This window comes from Cyrtonyx montezumae, unplaced genomic scaffold, assembly GCF_038088225.1.
Source record: "Cyrtonyx montezumae isolate F1298 unplaced genomic scaffold, pur_monq_1.0 scaffold_1, whole genome shotgun sequence".
NCBI lineage: Eukaryota > Metazoa > Chordata > Aves > Galliformes > Odontophoridae > Cyrtonyx > Cyrtonyx montezumae.
The window spans coordinates 22,488,303-22,510,171 of NW_027071825.1; the positions used below are offsets into that span (position 1 = coordinate 22,488,303).

General features: G+C 49.0%; 1 protein-coding gene across 8 annotated transcripts in view; it reads right to left on the reverse strand.

The window, feature by feature from the left end:
* The window catches only part of PACS2 (phosphofurin acidic cluster sorting protein 2), a 61,399-nt gene that overhangs the window by 39,156 nt on the left and 374 nt on the right, over nt 1-21,869 (reverse strand). For all 8 annotated transcript variants that reach the window (XM_065743381.1, XM_065743366.1, XM_065743357.1 and 5 more), the window contains exon 2: nt 1,868-1,955. In XM_065743381.1, coding sequence (XP_065599453.1) covers nt 1,868-1,955 — 88 coding nt within the window. The remainder of the gene's footprint in view (nt 1-1,867; nt 1,956-21,869) is intronic.

A 21,869-nucleotide genomic window follows, 5' to 3' on the forward strand; every position in this document is an offset into this window, starting at 1 on the left:
ATTCCTCATACACAGCCAGCGAGTCATTTGACAGAGATCATATACTTCAAGATCCAATATCACCAGCAGCAAACAATAGCTGTGTCGGAAACCCGAGTGCTGGCAAATTAAGTAGCCTTAAAAGAGCTTGTCAGCATCGTAATAACCTGCAAGCCGTAAAGGAATATAATAAGAGGGCTTCAAATCTGCCTGCAATTGAGACAACTGCAGTGCTACTGTCCTACCGTTAAACAGCACATCACGAGATACGAGCAATGATCGAACTGCAGTGCCAGGGACACCCAAGGTGAAGCCATGGGCATCCTCTGGGACAGCAGTTATTGCAGCCACTGCGACCTCAAGGCCAAATGGAAAGACAGATCAAGGCAAAAAACAATGGCCTAGGGATGCAAGCTGCAGCCTGGGACTTGAGAGATAAGCATCCCAAACTTTTCCAGCCACAGGGAGCAAGTCCTTTTGCTTTCCAGTTCTTCAGGGATCTGCCCTGCTACAGAAGGGACTGCAGAATAATTGCTCAGGTTTCAGCATCTCACTCACCACAACAGGACAGATCACAACATGCATTCAGAACAGACAAGAAAGTCCCAACTGTTAAAACTCCCTTTGGGCTTTAAGGGCTTGCATGTCTGGAGGAGTACATTCAACCTTTTCACCCAGGGAACGTGTAAACCCTTAGCAGTAAGCTGGATGGGAAAAAGCTTTGTTCTAGTAAAAGCTACTGAGTTTCCCAGCCCAAGCCTGACACACCCTACCTGTAATCATTCACTGAGAAGCCTCAGGTCCTTATAGTGATGCACTCACTGACTTAAGAGTACAAACATATGGAAAGCTTTCAGCCCTGATCAGCAATATCTGACAGCCTGGGAATCCACAGCCGTGCACCTTCAGAATTCAGCTGTGCAGAACTATTCCCTACCTTTCTGCTCCCTGCTGTGGGTGTGCAAACCCCTCCAACACAGAGGGACACTGTTTTGCTGCAGCTGGACTGCTCACAGAGACGAGAGATGTGGCTAAACGCTCAGCTGCATGTCCTCAGTCCATACAGCCTTGATGCTTTCACCTTCCAAGCCAGATGTTGATAAAAGCAGATCTCTGCAGGAGTTTGCCTGTCCCTTTTTTGAAAAGCACCTGCTTTTCAGCATGGTTAGTGGTACTTGTCTACTTACAGGTCTGCTAGGCTTTTAACCAGTAAAAGCATTTCAGCATTTACAGTGGTGGGAGCACTCAAGCTAAGCTGATGCTGTGGCACTCTGGAACTTACTTGCTTCCTGCTGAACCTACCTCCAGGCAGCGTGACCTATATGTAGAAACCTAATTAAGCAGCACAAACCTATGATGCTGCAAAGTAGGTTATTTACCTTGGATGAGAGCTGTACCTTACAGAAAGGCATTGAAATGTATAGGCACCCTATAAATCAACTGACAAGTACCTGGCTACAAGTATGGCTTGGATTTCTGACAGCAGAGCTGGCCATGAGAAGAAGGCCCAACCTCCAGAGCCTCCACAGGGCAGGTCCAAGCGACCAAGATGTTCAGCAAGAGCTGCAGCATGCTAAACACAGGCTTAGTTTTGGTGACTGTTTAGGAAGATCAGGTGATAGCATATAATCTGAAATGAGCATCTTTACAATCATATAAAGCTCTTATCAAGCCCTCAGTGAACAATATTCTGTGCCTACCACAGTGAAATTTGGTAGGATCATAGTGGAAGGATCACAAGAGATTCTGCTCACACACAGAAGGTCACAACATACTGGGGAAGTGGCCCCAGTCACAACAGACCTCACGTGGAGATACAGCTCAGCTTAGGCACCTGCCAGATTTTTTAACTCAAGTACATTTGATTCTTAGAGCTGACAGCAATTACCTGCATTTTGACAGCAATGACCACAGAAATAAGCTCCTTATCCAATTCCTTTAAGACTACCAGTTTCTTTAGTGTCAAGCTGCACAACCTGCAAACAGGAACAGAAGAGAAACAGTTATAATCATGTCTGAAAAAGGAAAAGCTCTGAACAGCTTCCACACAACAGCATCTCCATTTGAAGGAGAACAGACTCCAGTCAGGAGCCTCACAGATACAGACAAAAACAGCAGAAATATCTGAGGCTTCCCCAGCTCCTCAGGCTGGATTTCTCCACATCCCCTCCAAACAGGAGGCAGCCAGTGGGTCCATCCCATGGCCTGGTGCAGACCCATGGCCACACGGGACAGCCTCCCAGGACAGACCTTGCAGATCGCAGCCTGGGAACGCTTGTTCTGAGTCAGACCAAGAGCTGTAGGGTCAGAGGAATTCAATTCCAGCAATATAAAAGCAGTGGGTCAGACTAATTTTAAACTTCTCTGCAGAGTCTGATGGCTTTCAGTTTCGGATTCTGGGTTCCCAAAGATCTTACTCCCACCTCTTCTTGTTGATCCTACTCATCCCCAAACAGAAGTGCCAGCAAGAGGTTCAGACAGCTCTACAAGGAAAGGAAAATAAAACAAAAGAACAAAGGAGAGGACTCACATAGTGCCCTGTGTCCCTGGCACGTACATGCCACACATATGCAACTAACTCACATTCTTTACCCTGGCAATCCTGCATTGTTCTGGTTAACACTGTTTGCACTTCAGCCTTCCAGCACAGAGCATTAGGGAGGGGAAAGCACTTGAACTAGGTGCAGCCCAAGCTCAAGCTCTGAGGTAATGGGGCCACGATATTGGTACTGTCACAGTTTCACAGGAGTTACCACCAGCTGGTTTAAATACAAGGGTGTGCCTGAGAAAACAAACTTGGAGGAGGGATAAACCCAAAGCAGACAAGCTCAACTCGAGGAAAGCTGCAGCCAGAGAAAGCTGCAGGGTATGCTCTGAGGACAGACATCACCCACGATGCAGATGCCGGCCAGGAGCGGGCTCTGCTTTGTGTCCAGGATCTGAGGGAAGGAGGCTGTGATGCCGTTTGTTTTCTTTGCGAGGCCTTAGCTGGAGGACAATTGCCACAGGCCTGCCAAAAGCCAGAGAGATGTGGGCAGTCAGGTGGTGTGAGCAGAGGTAGGACAAGGCAGTGGCATTGTCTGCCTGGTGGGAAGGGAACAAAGGCCCTCTCTGCGCTGCCCGGCTCGAGGAGGGAAAAGGTACAGCAGGGAACAATGGCATTCTCAGCACACCCAGCAGAGCACAAGGAAGGCGTTCTGCTCTCCAATAGCCATGCCTTCAATTCATCATTTATGAGCTTTGATCCAGCCCTGTGGATGGCATGCTGCTCAGAAAAAGGAAAATATACATATAAGCCTTCTTTACAGCGATCAAAAAAACCCAAACAAACAAAACAAAAGCCATTGGAAAAAACACAGGACACATCTGCTTTCTTTATCCCATTGCTGGACTGCTGGTACTAAAAGGCACTTCACACAAACAACAATGACATGTTTATACTCTCGGTTAGGAGAAAAATAAATCAAAAAAGCAGAGTTTAAATCCCACCAAAACACTCTCAGCCTTAACACGCTTAGAGTTTCAGGTCTTCAGTCTAAATACAAATCAAAGCCATCTTCAGAACGTGTGGCAGAAAGAGGCCACAAACTGCATCTTCCAGGCACGGCACAGAGCCGAGGTGGCAGCCCTGGGCCACAGCAGCAGCACAGCCATACCTGCCCCATGCTCCCTCCTATGTCTCCATAGCTGGGACTGATGCAGGGGGACCTGAAGCAATCTTACAAATACATATGCAATCTCTGTAATTAAAGGGGGGGAAAAACATCAGAGGGATACAATGGGAACTGAGGAAGTCTCAGATCTGAAGCTGAAAGAGCCTGAAGTATTTTAAGTGGTCTATAAGAAGTGTGAAACCACATGGCAGTGAGGGTAGGCAAACACTTTTGTTGTGTGTTGATTTCAGCATTGATCTATGGTTGCACATGGGGAGCTCAGCTAGCAAAAGCACCAAGCCAGATGAACCTAACTGCAGAGAGAGCAGAGGAAATCTGAGATTGCCACCCCATTCTGGAGGCCTGCAGCTCTCCTCCATGCACAACACAAGCTGGGGTGCGGAGGGCAGGGAGGCACCGCCTGCTCTCGCTGACCCCATTCCTCAAGTTAACACACAATGAGACAGCTAAATGCATTCTACAGGAGTAAAACCTAGTTTTAAAGAGGAAACCAGACCAGACCCAAGGGCTCCAATGCGCCCAGATAACTGCATGCCTCCACCATGTGCTCCTCACCTGGGCAGCAGCTGTGGGCACAGAACACAACATTTTGGTAACCATAATCCTACCCCAAACAGGCTCAGAGCAGCCACACGAGGTGCCACGTTCTTTGCTCATTGGATGCTCTGCTTTTGCATCCCTTAGAGTAGAAAGATCAGGAAAATAAATCCCCTCCAAGAATCACTGAATTAAATGTCTGTCCCTCCACAGGGAGCACAATAATTGCACTGAGACCATGCTCACGCAGAGACAGCCAAATCAACAGGAAGGAAAAATTAAAAATTAAAGACCTGTATTTTAATTAAGCCCTATGGAAGTCAAGAATAATAACAGAAGCATCCACAGCTGCAGGGGCTACAAGTTAGAGACGGGAGCAAGGGCAGGATGGCTTCAGCTCACAAAGCAGATGTCCTTGAGCAGGCTGAAATCTCTAAGATACCGTTCCTAGAGGCAACATTTCATTCCAGGAGCACTTTTCTCTGAGTTCTGTACACATCAACCAGCCGAGAGATGCAAGCAAGGCATTTGGGTACTGGGCAGTTTCACTTCACCCAAAGCTACTTCAGTGTTCGGGACAGCAAGCAGTCTCCTACCCCTCAACACTGAGTGTTTGGCGTTTATGCTGACACTTTACACTTAAGACAGTCCCAAAATAAATCATGAGCCTCTTGAAGGAGAAGTGGAGGGAGACACCACCCACCCACACACCTCCCAGACTACACAGAGCCCTTCTGCACACAGCTACAGGGTGGCTGTGCAGGGCAGGCTGCAGAGAGGAGCCCTGCACGAGCACTTTTCCAAGGCAGCCATCTAAGCAAGGGATGAATGTGTGCAGAGCACAACCAAGCAACTGCATGCACAGTTTCAGATGCCTGTCTTGCATGTGCCCAGACAAAGGGGCACTAGGCTGCCCAGTTACTGTGCTCACACACTCTGAACTGGCCTAGAGGAACTAGTTCAGGCAGAAAAGCTGCTCTCTGTGTCACAGATGTGTCACAGAGAGGTACCAATGGTAGAAAAGCACAGGAGGAGTAGTTCTTCGCACTGGGAAGCTTATAAGCCAATTCCATCAAATGTTTCCAACTTGATCCACTCAGGCTGCTTCCAGTCAGGAGCATAGATGAGCATAGCCTCTATCAGGGAGATAGAGGTCAAGCACCCCAACTCCTTCCATGCTGGAAACGCAACCTGGGCAACTTGCAGAGATAAGTAATGGCCCTGCACTGGTCTCAGCCTGCTTCTCCATCATTCTCACTTACCACTAGGCTAAATGGAATCTTTAGTCAAGTGTTTTGGCTACAGGTGCATTCACATAAGCTATAAGCCAGGAAACAATTGCAGGGGCAGTACTTTCACTGTTCTTAAGGATCTTGAAATCTACTTCCCAGCATTAAGACAGAGGATTAAGCTCTTAAAATTCTAGAGACCAAGATCCGCAGAAGTGCTGCAGCAAGCAGGTCTTGTTCTAACATGCAAGAGGATGGCAGCTTATTTTACACCACAGGCTCTCCTCAGGACCTCACAAGGACACACATGCAGTCAGATGCCGCCCTGTTGCTGCTGAATCACTGCCCTACACACTGCACATATACTGCAAATGTACCTGCTCCAAGCTGAGCATGCAAAAGGAGAGAGGGTGTCAAAACTTCACAACATACACCATTCTGCATTCAGGGAATCAGGGATTCCCAGCTCCATGGGCGTGACATCAACTTGTTTGACACTAACCACATGCCTACACATTCAGAACATGGCCATTGAGAAACTGATGCATCCTCTCCCTTTCTGAAGTTCTTTACATATCTGGTGAACTCAGCCAGGATCTAAGTTCCTCCACGTTGGTCTCCTCATGCTTCCTTTTGGTGGTTTCAAATCCCTCTAAAGGACAACTTAAAGGAAAAAAGAAGGGGTTAGGTCCATTCCTCAGACAGGCAACAGAGTACAAAAGAGTCTAAAATACCTGTGTGCCTACATCACGCTGCCTGCAAATCCAGGCACAGAGTTAGCTCCATATGCCTCTCTCAACTTGCCTCAGTATCCAGAGCACCAGGACCTCATGGCATCCTGACAGCACTACCACCACGAATGAAGGATTCCATGGTACTGGTGGATTGGGTTTAATCAGCATTCTCAAAGTTCTGAGAGAATAGGATAGTGTCATTTAACTCTAAAAACTGAAGTAGACAAACTGATGGACAAGGCTTCTTAGACAGATATATAGGAATACATTTCCTACAACACAGATGACACAAACATCTAATATTTGCTGCGCTTAGTAGTAGATGGAACAACCAGAGGCACCACTGCCAGATTCCCACTGAGCATGTGACAAGAGCAGTTAAAACAGCACATTGGGAGGGGAGGCCTTTGGGATATGGGCCAGTCAAGTATTTTCTGTAGCTAAGGCTTCAGTTCTCAGCTAATCAGCAACAAAAGGAAGGCATATAATGCAAAAATCCCAGACTGCAGCAAGTGAGGATAAACTCAAACACAGCAGCTGTAGACACAGAAACAAAGGAAATAATCTGCTTACTCTTGGAAGGCCTGAGGAACACAGGGATCTCCACCAAGACCCTCTTGCCTCTACTGCCAGCCCTTAAATGAGAGCTGGGAAGGGGTGGATCCTGGCTCCACCCTTTCCCATCACTCAGGTGCACTGCATACACCTGAGCTCCCCTGGGTTGGCTCTGCCTTCCCACCAGCTGCTCCATATCACTGCTTTAGGCTGTGACTTAGTATTTCTGCTACATGCACAACTCACTGTGAGGCAGCCAGGCAGGAGGCAACTCCCCACCACACACCTTATAACCAGAGCAGGATGCTATGCCCAAACAAAGAACAAAATTGGCTCTGGGGGGTGGAATGCAAAACCACAACAGGTGGGCAGGGGATGAAGAGGAGGCATGCAGCTGGAACAAACCCAGTAGCTCTCCCCTCCCCAGCATGCCCTCATCCCACTGCCTGCCTTCTTGCTGCCCTCCTATCCTGCCAGCTGCACGTGGCACACAACGTGTGTGCTGGGAATTGGCTGCTCTGGGCATACCCCAAGAACACACTCTCTGCCTACCAGGGGCTGCTCCCATCTGCCTCATGCCCTTTGGGGCCAGTAGGAGCTGCACACAGCACCCTTCTCATTGCCAGTGCACAGAGAGCTCCTCACAGGGGCAGCTAGCTCAGACAGGCACAGGCAGTGGCACGGAAGGGCTGCACAAAATGCCCTGTGCACATGTTTGCTCCAGCATGTGCCTTGCCTGGACTGTCACCCTTACTCTCCCCCATCCTCTCCTGCACCACATCCACACCTCAGCTCTGAGCACAGCATCTTCCAGAGCAGCAGCAGGCTGGGAACCGTGACATCTCCACAGCAACTGAGGATGTCACAGCCTGCACATGACCTATCTTTTAAAGCTCACTTTCCCCTACTGACCAATACGGACCCACAGCAATGCAGCCAGGGCAGCTGGCCCACTCCTGACAGCACAGTCACTGTGTCTGAAAGCAGCCACATCAAGTGCCAGATGGAAAGGGTTTTCTTTGCTAAGCTTGTAATATGGCCTGAAATAAATAAGATGGGAGAACCACACAGGCATAATTTAGAGCCCAAATGGACGTTTGCTTTGACGAACTCAAAATGTCCTCTAAGGGTGAAAACAGAACAGCCAACAGCAGTGAGAAACATTTGTGAACTCTGGCGGCACGTTTGGTATCAGCCAGCAGAGCAATCAAATATGCAAAGCATGCTGCTGCTGGGCTTGTTTGCAGACCAGGACACTCCACAGATCCCAGCACTGCTCTGACCACACAGAGCCTGCATTCTGGCATCCTTCCAGATCAGGCACGTGCACCCAGCCTCCCCCATGCCCCACTGGGACAATGCTCTGCACTGTTCCTCTGTGTTCCCCACATTTAATACCAGCTCCTTCCTCTGCTGACTATGGACATGAAGGGCATCACACTCAGAGATAACAAAATTCATCACCTAAGTTAAAATCAAATTTTTGAGCAATTCTCATCACGCCTCAAAGTATGAGACTGTTGAGCATTTATTTAGATGTGAATGGTGCCAGTTTTCACAAGGCAACAACACACAGCTGACAAAACAGGCTCCATCGGCGCTGAATATTACTCACAAAAAACTCCAGATCCTGCTCCTAAAGCTGGGGAGCTCTATTCAGCATTAAACACATTGCAAATTCTGGTTAGCATCCCTCAAACTGCAACAAAACAACTCAGATGGAGCTGCTAAAACGTGCTGCTCCTCGCAGATTGGTGCTCAGTGGGGAAGGGGCACACCGAGATGAGCTGTGTGGTGTTGGCAGTGGTCTGAAAGGGCTGAACCTGCGGAAGTGTTCAGTTCCCTTGTAAGAAAAGAAGTGTCTCCTGATGCCATTGGTTGAGGCTGCGCCGCACTCCAGCATCCCCGAGTTTCTTCCATCAGATATTCTGGGCAGCTCTCACTTGTTTGCACACTGTCTGCTGAGGAGATAAGCTGGGAAGCAAATCACAAAGGAAGGGGAACAAGCGATCTGGTGAGATTCTGAAAGCCAAACAGCTAACCACGATACATAAGCTGATGCGCTGAGCTGAATGGCCGAAGCAAAACTCATCGCCGCTGCCAGGGAAGGAGCTCCTGCAGCAACCCACAGCAGCATTTAAACTCCCAAACCCAGCTGAACTGGGCTGGAAAGGATTCTGGAGTGCAGCACCCTGCGTGCTGCCGGGAACAGCACAGCTCTGTGCACACCTCAGTTTGCAGAGTGCTTCTGCTCCACTCCCAGTGGAGGCAGCTCCCTGTGCGGGAATCACCGGTCGCCAGGTGAACTCAAAATGTCTCTCAGCACCACTTTGAAGGGAAAAAAACATTTTCAGTCTTTCTCTTCACACCTAAATATACTCTGCGTGCTCTACTTTGAGGCGCAGCTACTGAAAAAAGGGGGAAAAAATGCACTTGTTTGGAAATAACACAAGACTTTCTGTTTGTTTCCTTTTCTGTTACAGAAAATAGCCCCATGATTGATGTTTCACTGCGTTTCTCAGAGAAAAAGGAGAAAATCTGCCAACTCAGGCTGTGCTTAACTCCTTTTCTGGAAGCTGGCATCACCTTTTCATTTACCAGGGAGAGAAGTAACCCATTTTGGTGAGTGGAGCCCAGAGGACCCCCAGTGCCACCTGCTTGCAGTAGAGCACAGAATGCAGCCACGTGCTACACAGGAACATTTACATTTGCTTCATATTCTAGCGCTCTTCAGCAGCTGTCAGAAGTTGAATCAATGGGCAGAGATTCCGTATTATTTAGACACTACATTTCTTCAGTATCATTGCTGGTGATATTTCATTCCCGAGAGCATTAAGAGGCCAGCAAAGCAAACCAAATGAGTTTGCTCATTCTATTTGTCAAAAAATACTTATTAAAGCTGGAGCAATGTGCGTGAGCGAGGAACACAGCACACTGGGAGGGATGCCAGCCTGCCCTGCAGAACCACGAGTGGCACAGGCAGGTGGAGGGCAATGAGGTGTGCCCAGGCACAGGCTGGATGCGAGCAGCCTGCTCTCAGCAGGCACTCAGGCTCACTGCTGGGGAGCTGACCTCAAAGCCCAGCCAGCATTATGATAGAGACAGTCCATTCGTGAGCAGGAGAGCCCCATGGGACCCTGAAAGTGTTCTCTTCCAATGCCTTTGCCATATGCAGCCAGCTAAGGCTGGGATGCTAAGAGCGAAGAACAGGTACCAGCATCATTTCTCCTGTCTGTGGATGAGACGAGGGGCACCCTGAAAGCAGACAGACATGCTCAAGCTGAGCAAGGTTGCTTCTGTCACAGAAGACACTCAGAGCCATCAGCAGGGATGGGATGGGGACCAGCTGTCAGATGCCACAACAGTATTTCAATTGTCAGGATGAGATGCATCCTTCCTTTCATACTCTTTTGGCTCGGAGGTTTGCACCCAACTTGTGATTTTCACCACACACAGACTTTGTGCTGGAAGCTATGGCTAGTCACATATGAAGTGTATTTACATACATTATATGTTTCTGACCACTAAGACTTCCAGCAATAGCCTCCAATAGGCAAACAGTCAAATGACCTACTAACACCACGTTTCCCAGAGCTGTTATATGTTCCCCATCTGGCATATTGAGCTGAGATTTAAAAGGATAAAGCAAAAAAGTTCTCTATTGAGGTACCAGTAAAACATTAAATCAGCTTCTCTGCGCTTATCTGTTGCAAGGCAATAAATGCTATCCCTACTATCTACTACCCCTCATGCTCTTTCCCCTTGGAGCCTGTGTACTTACACTTTAGCCACAACAGGAAGGCCTACTGCTACCTTTTTATGTCTTGCAAGTAGTGGAATAATGCCTCCCAGCTAAAGATCTTGCACATAGTTTGCAAGAAGTCTCTCAGAGCAGGGTTTGGCATGTCAGTCACTGATAAGGCAGTCAAATCCATGTCTCTGAAGAAATCATATTTCTCCATCAGAACAAGAATAGGGTTTGGGGACTCTGGCAACAACTCCAGAGAGCCAGGGTAGATTTGCTACCCCACTGCAGATGTTTTAATCTGAGAATTTGAACCACTGTGAACCAAAGGTCAGCCCACCAGCTCACAGCAAGCTCCTCAAACCAGATGTCTCACAGCAATGACTGATGCTTAGCAGGGTCTCTATCTGCAGACTGCCACTCAAGCACAGATCAGCTCCTACTCACAGTGGCTCCTCTTGGAGGACTGGTGGAGCGTGTGAATTCACTCACAGGAGGAAAGCTCAGTGTTGCTCACACAGTAGTGGTCATTTTTGAAGTGGGACAGCCCAGGAGACCACCAGTGGGAGCTTTTATACACAGCGCAGCAAGAGCTAATGAAAACTCCACTAGGTACCCTGGTGTCAGGGGCACAGTTAACATCTCTCTTCACTCGGGCTCTTCCCTGCTCCAGATATTTCCTATTTGCACTCAAAACATTCTCAGAGCTTCATGAAAATCCAAGCCAAGCATTTGCAACAAAATCCTCTTTGCTACCACAGTCTGATTGCTCGGCTCCTGGAACTGCAGAGCAGTTCTGAGAGATGCCTTCACAGTGAAGTATCATTAAACAATGCGTTTGCAGCTGTGCATATTTCACTTCAGTCGGACGATTGTGAATTATACCTCAGTGTGTCCTCGTAGAAAGGAGGTGGGTTGACAGGGGGGATGGGAAGGGGGAGAGAAAAAGAAAGGAATTTCTATCAAACAAAAGAGCTCCAAGGAACAGATACAACTTCGCTGGTAGCTATTCCCAACCCACTCAACATTTTTGATTGTATACAGACATACCACAACTTCAACAAGGGGCATTTTTCCCAGCTCAAATGTGAACCATCAGCAAATCTGGCCACCACCAGAGAGAAATATGACAACCCAGTGAAAGCAGAGAAAAGCACTCAGAAACCATCCTACGGTTGTCCTAAATCAAGAGCTTGTTCTGAGGGAAGGAAGCAGCAGACTCACACAGACACATGCTCAGTGCCCAGCACACCACTACTCACAGCTAAGCAAAGCAGGACTCCTGCACAGTTGCTTGCTTTACTGACTGAGCAGTCATTTACTCTCCGCTTAAAAGCACACAAGATAAGGAGGCACCGTTTCCCTGCCTGCCAGAGCTCTGTGAAGAGCTGTATGATTTTGCCATGATTCACCCAGATGATTTTACAGTGAGCCATCCTCCCAGAAGCTTGCACTGGCTCTGCTGGGAAGCCAAGCGCTGTGCAATCCATTCACAGCCTGAAACCACAGCAAGGGCCTGTGGCAATGCTAAGAGGCCAGGACAGAAGACAGCACCACAGGAATGAAGGAGACAGTATGCACTTGGGGCACTGATGAGGTGAGGGCAAACCTGCTCTGGACCGTAGCTTGTTGCACCTGGATGCAGCAGGTGTTGGCAACCTCGGATCCTCCTGAATGCTGGCACCATACAAAAGCAGAAATGCTGGGAGAACCAGGCTAACTCTGATCTGCAGGAAGGCAATGCTGCTAAGCAGACCCAAGCATCCAAAGCCAGGTAAAGCAGAAGCATTTTCAAAACCCTGGGCTGTCAGCACCTGTGTAAGGCTCTGAAAAGAGCTAAACAGTGGGCACCAAACACATGGCTTCATCTGTGCTGCTAAGGGTGAGGTTCAGGTAGCGAAGAGACAGCCTTGGGCCACAGGCATGGGCAGAACTAACAGCTATGCTACACCACCAGGCTGCCTGTGCATTTAGGTTATGGTCCTGGAGCAAGGAAGCAATTGAATTGACACCACAGAGGTTTCATGGATTTGTTTTAATTCTCACCCTCAAGCACACCTCTGCAGTCCAAAGGTAAAAAACACTGTAGTTTTGCCTCGGGGAACAGATTTTCACCTAGGCTGCTGAAGAACATATGTTGGGAGGAAAATATCCTCTGATCCTCTTTGGTATCTGCAGGCAACTGGCTCACTGGGGCCAAGCGCGGGCAGACAGAACTTATCCAAGTGTCTGGAGATGCTCAAAGTCTATTTGTGAAGCAAGGACAAAGCCCAGTTGAGTGTTCATCTCACTGAAGCAAAATGAGGCAGAATCCTGGCACAAAGAGGATACAGATCCCACCAGCCTGAAAGAAATCGGAGCACCTTAAATTCTGGCACGCTCTCAGGAACAGCATAGGGAAGAGGTAGAAGAGCAAATAAAAGGGAGTTCAGCCCCTAGCAAGCCACTGGCAACATGAAATATATATGATCCAGTTCTTGCAGTTCTCAGCTTTCCTTGCAAATCCTTCATTTTAAGGCAGTGGGTGCAACTTGATAGGGAAAGAAGCATATCATCTTTCTGCAAGCTAGAAAGCAGGCAGATATATTTTCACAAAAGGGGACTTTTTTGGAACAATCCTTCTAGAGATCAAAAACTGCCCATCTGAGAGGAAGAGACTGCAGAGGATGGCTGCAGGACAGCCCCAAGAAACCCAGGGCAGACACCATGGACTGTAAATCAGCATGAGGATGGGAGCATGGGAGGGGCCTGGGGAGGAGAACAGGGCAGGTATACTAAAAATTGCCAATAAATGATGCTTTAACAATAGCATCCTTTTAAGAAGGAAGCTCTTCCTGCTGTAGTTACTCAGGCTCAGCGTAGATTCACACTACACCCAGGACCAGCAACAACTTGAACAGATAAAGCTCTCAAACCTCTGCAAAACTCAACAGACCATGGCACGGGGCAACAGCCATGGGATGCAGCTCGGTGGGGCCACTCCAGCCCTCAGGCACAGCTGCAGAAGATGACCTAGTAAGGTCTTTTTCAGCCACATTTTTTATTTTCATAATTTCTCTCCACCCTGAGAGGTCATGCAGATGAAAACACCAATTTAAGTAATGCCAGATGGGGAAAAAAAGTTGAGATGTATGAATCTTTGCTTATTGTAGAACTAGCCTCGTTTCTTGTAGAAGCACTGGCTGGACATTTTGTACATAAGCAGAAAACATTTCTAGGCTGTTTATATTGTAAAGACATTAAGGTCATGTGCTTTTGACCAACACCACATGGCACATCTATGAAAAAAAAGCAAGCCTTATTTTGAAGCTATGCCAGGACAACGATCTCTCCCAGGAACCCAAAATACTTCTTATCAAACGTGCTCATCAGCTCAATTGTAGATTTGCTGGGTAGAGCTTAAACATTAATTGTGCTTATACTTTTATTCCTATTTTGGGCAGAACTCAATAGCATTTAATCAGCGAGTCACAAGTATCAGCAAACAGCACTGAAAGGCGTGAGCTCATTGTACTGCTGAAGCAGACTGCTGAGCAAAGGAAAGCTTCAGCAATGAACAAACCATTTGCCAGGTCACTCGCACAAAATCTATGGTGAAACTTGGTTTGCACGGGCATGAAGACCACCGAGAAGCTGTCACAGGTGCTGCTCTGTAAGTCACGCCCTTACTATAAAGTCATTAGCAACCACAGAGGCAGTGCAAGGATGCTGAGCTCTGAACAATGTGAGCTGCATTTGTAGGTGTCCCATTAGAATCCAGGAGCACATGTCTGAATTAGCATAAGAATCGGTGTGGAAGATTCAGTTACCTCCCAAACAATCTCCAGTGGCTCTGGTTACACTGTCAATAATTCAAGTTCGGAAGTGCCTGGCTGACAATCTCCTCGCTGGCAGCCTGGATCACAAATCCCTCTTCCCACAGGAGAGCTTCCCTGCATGAGAGACAGCGGTACACCAACAGCAGCATCCCTGTCCCTGTTACAAACCTCCGGGTTCACCCAGCTGAAGCTGCAATGAAATCAGGGCACACGTGATGAGGCGAAATAAAGGCTGCACATGGATCTGATGAGCTGGAAAAGTCTGCAGGACCATCATGAGATTAGAGCAGTGCCACAGACACCCATTTTCAGAACAGCCCCCCCCCCCCAGAGGCAGTCAAATTGAGTGCTGGCACAGCCTCCAGCTCTCCCTGAAGAAACTCAAGACTGAGCGACCTCAAACGCTCTTGCTATATTTGTATGAGCCCGTGAGGAGACATCCTCCAGCAGCCCTGCGACTTTGATAAGCTTAGGAGAGATGGAGCACATCTTGCCAAGGTTGGGCAGAATGAGGTTAAGAACTACGCTGCCAGCACTGCACCCTACGAGATGTGAGAAAGGAACCAGCCCCTCCCATGCAAAAACACAGCTCTTCTTTTGAGAAGAAGGAATGATAACAATTCCAGACCCGAATGAATCCAAAGAGATGCCATGCCTCCAACAGAACCTCATGACATTTCCAGCTGGTACAGCCTCACCAGTCTTACTCCTTTGTTTCCAGAATGTGGTATAAAGAAGCTGCATGGGCAGCAAACTTCTTACAGCAGAAAGAAGGCTGTGCTGCTCTTCAGCTGACCCTCAGCACCAAAACCTGCTGGTGCTCAGGCTGCAACGGCTGCATAGTACAGGGAACATCCCTCAGCCACGAGACCACACTGCTGCATGAATGACAGGCCTGTCTACCTAGCTACGTGCTCCCACTTCTCATCTCCACCACCTGTGAGCCCTTCTTTTTGTTGTGTTAGGCTGAAGCAGATGGGCTGAGCATTGCATGCGTGTTTTCAGTCCAGAAGCAGCACCACGCCTGTGCAGCCTCCACTCATGGTACAGGCTGGCAAGCAGCTGCACAGCAGGGAATTGCACTGGCACAACCCCCACAAGAGCTGCTCCATAACAAGGCACTGCCAAGCTCTGATCTCACTGCGGGGCACCCAGAGGACCGATGTCTTCCAAAGGCACAGGCACTGCACGACAGCGTGGCCCAGCACTTGCAGCTGTTCCCCCACACCCAGGGCTGCAAGTGCCCTGAGCCTCGCTGGTCACAGCAGCGTGTCACCAGCTTGTCACAACGTCATGGTCACACTGCACAGCTGGGCCCTCAGCACAGGATGCAGGAGACAGACACACAGGGATGGCTTGCACGGGGCACAGTAGATGTGACACCGTATGGCTGAGCCTCTGCTGGTTCAAGGAGCTGGGCGGATCTGTACTAACCACACTCCCCAGGCAGAGATTGTCCTCTCAGCAGAAAGGGGATACAGACTTATATGGACTATATATAGATAAGGCTTCCTAAGAATCTCTCGACGGGGCTTTTTCTGTACTCTATATCTAGATCTGGCCTCGTGCCTGTCGGGAAATACATAGCAGACACGCATATGTGCAAACTGCTACGCTCTGTAGCCATTAATGGGAGCCCTGAATAGAAAGAAACCCCTGAAACATAGGCCAGAACCACAGAACGGACTCTGTGGTTTCCCCATATCTTCATTTGCAGCCTTCCATGTGTTTCCCTGCAGAAATCTCGGAAATCTCCCTCCTGCACACCACATTTACTTCCCAGCAGCCAGGAGAACCTCCCAGCCCTCATGCTACAGCTGCTTTGTCAAAAAATAAAAGGAGCAGGGAAAGATCTTTGAGCTGTCACACCACAGCAAAGGGATCTCAGGGAAAGAGACAGCATCTCCTCTTACAGAAGAATTTTAACAGCAGAAGAAACTGTTTAAGCTGAGCAGTGAAAATATTCTTCCCTTCACTGTGCACACAGGCACACACTGAATCCCCCCCATTTCCTCCACAGCCACACACCTTCAAGCCTCCACCTCTCCACGTGTCTTGAAGGAGTCCTGTACATCTGGGAGCACAGATAGAGGTGGCTCCACTCCTACCAAGTGATCACACCTCCCACAGGGCTGCTGCAGGAGGCAGGGTGAGCTGATGGAAAGCTGTCCTGCTGCTGTCCCCAGTGTCCTGCTGCTGTCCCCAGCCCAAATGGCACATGTTCTTCCTGGGGGCATTTCCCAGCAGACTGAAAGCCAAACAGCTCTCCAAACCAGCTGAGACTGTGGATGAGGAGCACACTGCACAACATCAAAGCTGATTTTGTATGCTAATCTGCCTGCTAACAGGAGAACAAATGCTATTTTTCCTGACAACCCTTCTGAACTAAGATCTGAGCAGCTATGCAGATTTCAAACCCTTTTGAAACAGCAGCAAACCGAGCACTGCTTTCAGCACTAAAACTTCCAAGAATGACCACACTGCAGTTCACCCAGCAGCTTCCACAAGATACTCAGCCTCCAGCAACTGCACGTGAAGCAAGACCAGTCCACAGAATGGCAGCGGCACAATGAGAGAAAAAATGTGCCACCCCAGAAGGGAAGCACAGCTTGGGACAAGGGTCAAAGCCAAGACCACCAGAAAAGGCTGAAGTGCTTTTAAGAGAGGTTGTAAAGGCTTCCAGACTGCAGCACATGAGCAGGCAGCGTGCACACCTGCTTATCCCAGCTCACAGAGCATTCATCCTCTTCCTTTCCCCGGGCTCAGATTCACAAGGCAGCTTTGCAGACCCTCTGCTACAGCTGCACTGATCCAATATGAGGGTCTGCACGTGCAGCAGGCATCCACCAGCCTAATATCTGAAGAATCCTCACTCTGGGGCTGCTGGCTCCCGCATGCCCATCAGAGAGCTCTCCAGGCAATTCATTGTTTTAAACAAATGAGTGATTAGCGAGGATCCACACTCTCCTTGTGAAGCTGGCTGCATGCCCTGCAAGCCACCACATCACTGTGCAGTGCTATAATCCAATTAAACCTCACCACGAGAGAAGCTTCACGCTATCACATTCAATTAGGCATTTAAGCCTCTTATCATCTGCACATTGGGATCTGTTTGGACTCCAGCTCCCACAGAAGTCTGAGAGGTGCCATCAAGCAAGGCTGAACACGGACATTGGATCTGGAGCCACAGGGTGACCATACAATATTGCTGGCTTACAGGAGGGAGAAACAAAGACTAAGTAAAAGCCAGCCATCAACTCCCACCCATGCACAGTTGCATGCTCTCTGGGGGCCCCGCTCCCCAACTTCCCATGGAAATGGAGCAGCCCTGAAGGAACACAAGTGGACCAGAAGAATTTCTCTCTCCTTAGTTAGGCAATGGAAAGGCAAAGGCTAATGGGAGACCTGGCAATACAGAGCTTTCTGGCAGCCAGCCACTGATTCCATAGGAAATACCCTCCCTAGAAGGTCACCATAACGGTGGCAAAATTTGGCCCAAAAGAATTAGGAAAAGCTGCCAAGATGTGACGCAAATAAAGCCAGTGAGCAGGCCAGCTTCCTGTGTAAGGCCAAAACACTGAGTCCTGCTGGAAAAAGAAAGATTAAGGGTTGCAAGGAACATAACGGCCTCTTGTAACAGCTCTGTTGATGCTTTTCTTTTCTTCAGCAGAAAAGAGGGATGTTTCATTGCCGGTTGATTAATCTATTATGTAAATCATTTCGTAGCTAATTTGATACAGCCACAAACTTGCCACAGCAACCATGGCACACGCAGTGCTGATGAGAGACATCGTACCAGCAGCTCTGCTGCTCTCTGGCTGTCCTGATTGCATTGGGAGCACAAAGGGATCACTTGATCTAGCTCAAAGTAATGTCATTTGGGGCTGTCCTCTTCTGTGACAACTCAACCCAAAACAGGAGAGAAACAGGACCTACTGGCTCCAAGAGTAGGGGTTTGGCCACAGTGCTTTACCCACACACTTACCTCCATCGCTCAGTTTTGGATGCTTTTCCTCGAGCATCTCAAATGTTTAACATCGCCTTAGCTAGCAATTTTTGTAAAGCCTACCTCATGCTCATCTGTATTCAGTTTCCTTCAGTGGTAAAATGTTAGGCATTCAGCACTAGTCAAACAAACTCAAAACAAAGCTTCCAAATAAGCACTTCTGAGACGTACCTAGCCATCTGAGTAATTAGACATTTTCCTGGTTCCAAATGTACCAAGAACCTGCACTCAGCTCCCATGGAACGTGCCAGCAGTTACCCTAACAAACAAGGCTGCTTTCTAAATGTCAGTGAACCAATGGATCGAGAAGCTGATGTGCTAAAAACAATGGCTCTTCCTACCTGAATTAATCAGCAATTTGACTTGCTCATTTATGTAGCATCACGCAGCCATAATTATTACACCAGCAAGTTGTACAAAGCCTGTTGTTACCACTGCTCAAGCCAGGCTAGAAAGCAGGTACTCGCTGGGCAAGCAAAGTTCCCATTTCCAACAGTGGGAAGCATCTTCTGAACCCAAAGGCAATGCTCTCCCTTATGAGGGCACCTGCAGAGAGCAGCCAGCTGTGGGCCTCCCCAGGTCACTGTCACCTCAGTGCTCAGCTGGGAGAGGACTGAGCACCATGTCAGGGTGCCAACACACAGGCTGTAGGACTGGCTCCATGCCCCAGCAACCCTCACTGCATCCCTCTGCTCACACCTTGAGACTTCTCAGTTGGCCTCAGCAACTCACTCACCCACAGGCAGCTGATTGCAGAACAGAGCAGCAGAGATGGAGCTGGCACTGCAAGAGCAGCAGAGCCTGGGGCATGAGCAAAGTGTTGGGATCTGCTCAGCTGCTGTGAGCCCACTGCAATCAGTTTCCATTGCCCAGGGATGTCAGTGTGCTTTGAGGCCATCCCACAGCGTGGAGCATTAAGTTGCAGTTAAGGCAGCAGCCTCTAACAAACCCCATCCCAGGGCAAGCACTGACCTTCGCTGCCCCTTGTTCTAGCAGAGCCCCTGCCCACAAAGATCTCCCCAAATCTGTCTCTTCCTCAAACAGCCTTCCTGTGCTGCTATCGCCTCCTGAAGCTCCCTCAGAACAGCAGTGTGTCTGCTGTTCACATCCACAGCTCCATCAGCAACATTTGAGAACAAAAAGGAAAAAGAAAACCAGAACAAAATAGCGTTGACTGATTCTGTGTGTGAGGAAACTGAGCAATGAGGTTTGATTCTCTCAGCTGGACATCACTTTTGTTTTTTCACGTACCGAGGAAACTTTGTGCAATGCAACCTTCAGGAGGGAACATATTTCAATGCACAGAAGTAAGAAATGGGAGAATAAGGTAGGCATAACTCTGCCAGAACGTAGCAGTTACACCCAAATGAGGCAGCTTCAGTTACATTGCTGGGATGCATAAAAGAAAGAACTTGCATTTCTGAAGCAGTTGTGTCAAAGAGCCCAGGAGCTGTGTGTGCTTAAGATGACAGAAACCATTGCTGCAAAAGGCAGGAGAAAGAGAGACCAGCACAAGCACAGCACACCACCTACATTTATGCTTCACCCAAAACACATAGCATAAGAAGAACACTGTGACTCTTCACTGTTATTCTTCCTTACGTTTAGACACAGTCTGTTCAGAAAGGGAAACTACAGAGGCACCAAAGCAGCCTTCCAGATCTCACCGAGCCCCTCCAGCTGAGAGGACTCTCAATCTGCCAACAAGGCTGACCAATGAAGAACAGTGCTTAGAGGTCTTCCTCCTGCAGCACAGCTCACAGCCATCACCTGGGGAGACAAGGGCACACCTGAGTGATGCTGGTTGCTCACAGCACAACCTGCAATGCTTCCAGCCAGCCCTCCTGCTGCCCAGCTCACTGGGGGAGAAATGGAGTCAGATTTATTTCCACCAGAGGGGGAGGAAACAATGCTCCCTCCCCAAACACACACTCCTCTGTCACGAATCGTCTGCTCAACTCCAGTCTCTTCTGAGCTACGAAGGTTGTCCTGTCAACAGAAACCTGGAGGAGAATTTGTCATGGGTGGAAATCTCAGAAGAGACCAAGGCAGTTCCACATTACTTGATCCACTCTCCTCCACATCCTCTTTTCACATCCCAGCCAGCAGATATCTGCTCAAACAACAAGCTTATCTTTCCCCCACAGAACAGTTTTCATCCCAACATCTCTCATTTTAACACGCAAAAGAAAAATCTTAAATGCCTTTATGCCTCAGAAAAATTACTACACTAAGAGCTCAAAATAAACCAGGTTTTCAAACTCCTGCCTTCTCCACCTCAGTGATACATTGTGGAACTTGCAAAGAAACACAAAGCACAGACCTGATGTAGCACCACAGGACACAATGTTAAATAGTGAGAAATGGCGGAATGTTGGTTCAGCACTCCAGCTGCTGCTACAGCCCTTGCTGTTCTGAGGGCACAAGCAACACTCCTCCCCTATCATCAGACCAACACTGCTGCAGGGCTGCAGCCTCCGTGCCTCTGACTTCTGGGTGCTTTCTGCTCTGAAATGAGCAACAACACGCTTGGCAATCACAGTGACAGTTGCAGTCCTGCTGCACGTTGCGTCCCTGACACAGCACTCACACAGCCCAGCCTATACAGAGCACTGGTATCCACACTGCCCCTCACAGCACCCAGACCCCAGCCAGCTGCCTGCCTGCCCTACTAGGCAGGCCAGCATCCTTACACTGCAGTTCCCGGTCATCCACAGATCTGCAAACCAGCAACCTATGTTGTGAGCTAGTTTTCATATCTGCAAGTATCAGCATAAATGATAACGCAGAACTAAAAGTCCTTGATAGCAATGGACATTTGTGTTTTTTAACTGTAACAGCTGTCATTAAGAGCTGGGTGAGATGGAAACCCTACTGCCTTCCTAGAGCCACGGGCACAAAGGAGAGAACAGCATTCAAAGCAGCATTGCAAGGGGGCTCTGCACAGCACTAGGGTGGATGTGAATGGTACTGGAACCCAACGCAAAATGCAAAAGTGCTCTAATCACCCCTCTACATCACTCTGTGCGACAGCACAGGGACTCACTGGAAAGAGGCACATGCCCTCCTGGTGGCAGTGCCCTTCGGAAACCTCTCACTGCAGAGCAGGACAGCAAGAACGGGACACAGGCAGAGAAAGCTGCCGCATGACGTGCCTCACTCTACCAGCACCACTGGGCTGTCCTAACCCAAACCGCGCGCAGCTGCAGAACTCGGGTTTTCCACCCCACGCTATCGCCTCGTCCCCGATATCCGAACTCAGACTGCGGAACAGCCACAGCAGCCGTCAGCCTGCCTGCAACACAGGGACCGTGCCCGCCGGCACAGAGCGTGGACTCGGGTCCGAGCATCCAGCGGCACAACAGATGGAGGCACCGGGGCATCCGCAGAGCTCCGCGCTGCCGCGAGCTCAGCCCGACGACTCCAATCCCACTCACTCACTCACTCTCGTTGCGCCCCTCCAGAAGAAAAAGACATTAACACCACATCGAGATGCGCTGGGATGTCCCGCACGCCCCAGTATTAAGAGTGTGCCCACTTATAGGATCGGACGGGGACCGACGGCGCCGACCCCACGGGCCGGACGCCCCAA